General features: G+C 43.8%; 1 protein-coding gene across 6 annotated transcripts in view; it reads right to left on the bottom strand.

Moving 5' to 3' along the window:
* Positions 1 to 586: 586 nt before the first annotated feature.
* LOC139407080 (laminin, alpha 2) overlaps positions 587 to 5,803 on the bottom strand; it is a 138,841-nt gene continuing 133,624 nt past the window's right edge. For 3 of the 6 annotated variants that reach the window (XM_071150427.1, XM_071150429.1, XM_071150431.1), the window contains 8 exons: positions 5,584 to 5,661; positions 4,880 to 4,992; positions 4,540 to 4,729; positions 4,037 to 4,195; positions 3,667 to 3,820; positions 3,273 to 3,412; positions 2,807 to 3,029; positions 587 to 1,355 (listed from right to left, as the gene is read on the bottom strand). In XM_071150427.1, the coding sequence (XP_071006528.1) occupies positions 1,195 to 1,355; positions 2,807 to 3,029; positions 3,273 to 3,412; positions 3,667 to 3,820; positions 4,037 to 4,195; positions 4,540 to 4,729; positions 4,880 to 4,992; positions 5,584 to 5,661 (1,218 nt within the window). In that variant the 3' untranslated portion in view covers positions 587 to 1,194. The remainder of the gene's footprint in view (positions 1,356 to 2,806; positions 3,030 to 3,272; positions 3,413 to 3,666; positions 3,821 to 4,036; positions 4,196 to 4,539; positions 4,730 to 4,879; positions 4,993 to 5,583; positions 5,662 to 5,803) is intronic. The other 3 variants (XM_071150428.1, XM_071150430.1, XM_071150432.1) reach the window with 1 other exon arrangement.

Below are 5,803 nucleotides of genomic sequence, written 5' to 3'. Positions count from 1 at the left end.
TTCCCAATGTTCCTCATAAGAACGAAAGTCTGGAAAAGGTCAAATTGTAATAGCACAGAAGATATTCGTAGAGCTGAATTGAAGGGACAAGTTCAACCAAATGACAAAATGACCCATTGTTTTCTTTACCTTGAAAGCAGTCTGTGTACAAGGTATGATTTGGTTTTGGTTTCCAATTGCTAACGTTTTAGCATTTGTGGCACAAATCCCATTCAAGTCATGGTACAGATATTATAATTTTTCGCTCATGTCCAAATCATCCAATATTATCTAAAATTGAATGTGAAGCTCAACAAAGTCACTCAAAGATGATTTGAACATGATGCACAAAAAATGCTAATATCGGTACCATGACTTGAATGTGATTTGTGCCACAAATACACAAACGTTATATTTGGAAACAGTGCCAGGGAAACTAAACCAAGGCATGGATTGCTGTCATACCTTGTCCATAGACTGCTTATAGTGTAAGGACACCAATATATCATTTTGTAATTTGGGCAAACTATCCCTTTAAGCATTTATACATCATGGTATTATAAAAACATTATATTTAAATGCACTTCCAAATCAAATTGCAAACATATCTGTTGCTTAGCATTTTATTTTCACAATTCTTCCCATTTGAGTCCAGTTCACTGTTGGCTGCAAAGATAATAGACATAGGTTAGGCAGAGCGGCAGACTGAGGCAGAAATGTTGCTAAATGAATCTATGGGAAATGAATCAGATGACAACATGTGGCAATCCTCAAGATCCCGAGTGTAAGTTAAAAGTCATGGTTTGACATTGTAATAAAAGATGAGAAAATGATTTGAATGCCTTCAAAGCATATATTTGAAAATGCTGCCTGTTGTTAAACAGTACAAATTCCCACCACACCATGCATACGGTATGCTAAATCACCATGTAGTTTAGACAGACAGGGGGCTTAAGCCATACAGGAGAACAGAAGGTGATCCATAGTTCTCTAAATGAATCATGGTTGTATACTATGTCATCCTACAGGTTCCACTCACTTTGGAGGGGGTCGAGATACTTCACACTCTAAAAAAGCTATCCAAACTCTGGGTATAAAGCTGGTTGGCCATCTGATTTAGCATGAGGGAGAGGTTACAGTCCGGTAAATTGTGTTTCCATGTGTTTTGGTGCTGCTGCTGTGCTTCAGGCAGTGACAGGCTTTGGTAGTCCGTGTTTAGGCTGCATTGGCTGGGCAAGTGAGGGGTTGAACCCCCTTGAACTCCAGGCCCTTGTTGAATTGAACCTCCAACACCTTGGATGCCTTGGTTATCTTCAGGTTGCGCATGCAGCCTTTGAATGAAGTGCTGGAAGTCAGGCCAAACTGCTTGAGCCCCTCTGGAAAAGGGAAAAAATAATTGATTTATGACTGTTATTTTCTGCCCCACTAAGCACATTTATGCTTCTATTTCATAAATCAGAAAGCCGATGACTGCTTGACGTTATAACTTTGATTATATCCTGAGGTTTAAATAGGAAGTAAATCATACATTTCCAACATCATAGTGGAGCACGGTTTGGAGCGCAGGGTCAACTGTGTTTCAGGAGTTATACAGGAAACCTGATTCCACAGGCATCCCACTGGGCACAGACATCAATTAAACGTCTATTCCACGTTGGTGCAACTTAATCTCATTGAAATGACGTGGAAACAACGTTGATTCACCAGTGTGTGCCCAGTCAAATCAAATCAAATGTTATTTTCACATGCGCCGAATACAACAATGCAGTTTTAAGAAAAATAAGTGATAAGTAAGAAATACAAAAATAAAAGTAACAAATAATTAAAGAGTAGCAGTAAAATAACAATAGCGAGGCTATATACAGGGGGTACCGGTACATAGTCAATGTGCGGGCGCACCGGTTAGTCGTGGTAATTGAGGTATAATGTACATGTTCTATATGATACATTTCTAACTGAATGTTCAATGTTTGATAACGTTGCCTCTACTCAATGTGTCCCAGGTGTGAAATGCTTGGTGGGTGGTGTCCAGGGGAGAACGACTGGCCGCTCTCATTGAAGCCATGAAGTTCAACGTCAACTGCGGTACTGCAGGCATTGTTTACAGAAAACAGGGTCCCCCATTACAGGGGAAAATGGCAATCAAATATATTTTTAAAGACAATCATAATTGCTTCTATTACACTAGATGTATGCCCTTGAACCGATTATTTTAAAATCTCACCTCACACAGAAGAAGTTCTAAGTGTAATTTAGTAGCTCATGGCAGCCTGCAGTACCTCGGTCGGCCTTCAACTTGAGATACTCAGTGAGAGGGGGCAGCACTGAGCTAGCCTGCAATGTCACTTCCTGGACTAGCTCAAATTGCACATGTTATGTCTACATAAATCTCCCACTAGACGCCATCTTAATTAAAGGGATACTTCGGAAATTTGGGATTTTGGCCATCTACTTCCCAAGAGTCAGATGAACTTGTGGATACCATTTCCATGCCTCTTTTGTCCAGTATGAAGGAAGTTAGATGTTGTTTTGCGAGCCAATGCTAACTAGCATTAGCACAATGACTGGAAGTCTATGGGTATCTGCTAGTTAGCAATTGCACTAGTTAGCAACTTCATTCCAGCTGCACGCAGAGGCATACAAATAATATCCACAAGTTCATCTGGAAGTAGATAAAGGGAATCATTGTCAAAATCCCAAAGTATCCCTTTAACCGGCTTCCTGGGATTCAAATGCGCTATTGAGTCTTCACATAGGAATGAATGGTGTCACGTGATCGATGGCTTTGTCCATTCATATATGCAGTCATTGGTGGTGTTGTACGAACCTGGGTATCCACCGACATAGATGGGGTCGTTGGTGTCAGCGGTGTTGGACCTGGCGTTGGGGCTCTCTGCTTCCTCCTTCCTGCCGTCCACTATGATCTCCAGCCTGTGGCGAAGCTTGTGGGCTGTGACCGAGTGCCACTGACCGTCACAGAGGCCTGCCTCTACTTCAGGCTGGTACTCCGCTGTGATCCGGCCCGCTCCGTTGTCCACGTGGAACAGCAGCTAGGGAGGGAAGAAGACATACTCAGAATACACCTGACTTGTCCAATCAGTAGTTTGTAACAAAACATGACTGTTAGTTATGAGCAACCATGATTCTGTTGAACCCCATTCATTCATTTATACAGTACAATAGCTTTGCATGTTCATGGTTGTTAGGCTTTACAGTAAGAGATTGTAGTGTCTGGTTAGAATGAAATGTGTGTTGGACAACAAAGCAGTATTGTATTCTGTGTTTGTGTGCACCTTTCCGTTGTGCAGTTCGATGCCCAGGCCCTCCATCTTGGTGTCCACCTGGCTGCTGACCGCCAGCAGAACCCCGTTGCTCTGGGACGTACGGAACTCCAGCTCCAGAGACACGTCTAGACCCACCCTGTAGGAACCCACTGGACCAGAGGACAGGAGATACAGGAAGCAGTCAGAATTGATACAACAACTGCCATGAGATTGAAAAATAACTTTGAAAAGTTGGTGTACCATTCGGCATCAACATGTATTGTTCCGCGTTATTATATTACGTGATTGTTGGGATATATTGCATTGTGGGGTCAGGAGTTTTTCCTGGTCAGGTCACATGGTCAGGAACAACTCCAGGTCATAACTATAGCTACAGTTCTACGTTTCGAATGTCAGAATGTACCTGCTTTGACATATCCAGAGCCATCAAAGTAGGTTCCCTTCTCAGTGCTGATGAAACAGCTGCCCACGTGGTGGCTGGAGGTGGGCGCGTCCATGTCCAACACATTATCCAGCATCTTGAAATTCCTGATGCAGCCATTGATACTGTACAAGACCTAGTAGTGGAACACAGCCAACACTATACGGTCACACATGACTTCTACACCGAAACCTCTCATTGAGCTTTTGAATGCGTCCCACAACTTGGAAATGATTACTATTAATACAAAACAATTGCAGCAACACGGAGTCTACAGCGAAGCTCGTGTTTCACTTCCTACAAAATGAAATACAACACCAGGCCAAATGTGAGGAAGCGTGTATGAACGTACTGGTCCGATCCTCTTGGTGGTGTAGTTGACGGGCAGGCCACCTATGTACAGCATGCCAACCACATCCAGGATGTCAGCCTTCTTGGGGCTGGTGGTCTGCTTGGAGTAGCGGCTGTCTATCACCAGTATACCTCTCTGTTTCTCTCTCATCACCCGGATCTGAGACAGCAGAAAGGAAAATCATTTTTATTTTTTTGGGGGGGAGGGGGGAATAAGGACAATAACAATCTTTAATACACGATGAACATAAAGTACTGTAGTTTCTGGTTACTTTGCTTGCTTCCTGTTTTGGCCAATTAACTAGTCAGAGTGGTTTTATAGCGTCATTGTGACATACAGTATTTAGCTGTCTGCTCTCACCATATAAACTCACTCAGTGAAGTAGACCCGATGGTAACTGCCTACAGACTCTGTACACCATGTTAGGGGTTATACATGACGATTCATATTGGCTTCATTGTTGCTATGAGGATTGTTTCACCAGCTGATTCGAGATCCCAGACCTTGTGCCAGTGTCCGTCGTTGATGATGCGTGGCACGCTGACCGAGGTGTTGCCGTGGCCCAGGTCGTAGCCGAGGTGGACCATGCCCTCCTTCACCTGGACGGTGGCGAAGTCGGCATGGTTGATCCTCGCCATGTAGAACACCAGGCCGGACTCTGCTGTGGTCCGCAGCTCAAACTCTATGATCAGTCTGGAAGCAAACAGATTCACAACACTCTCAGTCCAACATGACGTGTACAGATGTTACCCATGTCTTTCATAACATTACTATGTGTACGTTAGATAAGAAAAGGTCTCATTTGGGCTTTACTGTTATCAAAGCCATTCGAAGTCCACATACCTGTTCTTAACCTTGGTGTCATCGAATTCAAATGCAACATGGCTGTTTTTGGAGAGCCCAAACTGTTTGGCTTTCTCTAAGACCACTGGAGATGCCTCGGCAGCACAGGAAAGCTGTTGAAGTAGGGGGTAGTAGCAGTCGTCTTAAAAACATCATATTAACACGATCTCATTTGCAGAGTGCATTAAGCGACAATGCAAACCTTCCATTTAATATGAATATACAGTACTTGACTAAAGTGCTATTCTAACATGTGCCACTAGATGGCGCTAATAAAAAAGACATGGAGTTGCTATTATTAAGAGCACCTGAAAATTGACATTTGTTTTTGAATCTGAATCACTTATTTTGTACACTTCTGTACATGAATACATTTCTATGCCCTTTTCTTCTTTATTTTTGTTCAGACACAAAGGCTCCCATTGCTTAAAAGGGCATTTATTTAACTTAAAGTCACTCTAAGAAAATCCCCACTGAAAGTAAAATGCCTGCTGCCAATACTAAGAATATGGACATGGAATGTATATTTCACATGAGCAACACATCTTCACACAGGCGGCTTGGTGTTGAAGGTCTTTGTCTGAAATCCAATGGGATGAAGGTTCAGCAGACACGTACTTAGACGGCTCGGGGGGGGGGGGGGGGGGGGGGGGGTAAGAACGTTAACACGTAGGGAGAAGTGAGTGAGAAGAGTAGAGTGGTACCGGTGGGACTGTGACAGCACCGTGGTCAGGTTCCTCTGTGGCGGGGCTGAGCTCTGGAGGTACGACAGGGGGCGGGTCCTAAAGCAGCGGCAGGGCGGGGGGGTGAAAGGGTTAAGCTGTGTTACACACTGCCAATCGGATTGGCTACAGCATTCATGACACAGGCGGTCCACCAATCAGGCTGGGGCACTGATGTTGTGAATGGCAAAAGTCTGCACAG

This window comes from Oncorhynchus clarkii, chromosome 4 (assembly GCF_045791955.1).
Source record: "Oncorhynchus clarkii lewisi isolate Uvic-CL-2024 chromosome 4, UVic_Ocla_1.0, whole genome shotgun sequence".
NCBI lineage: Eukaryota > Metazoa > Chordata > Actinopteri > Salmoniformes > Salmonidae > Oncorhynchus > Oncorhynchus clarkii.
Note: the sequence above shows the minus strand (reverse complement) of the source record. Positions and strands in the feature narration are given on the sequence as shown.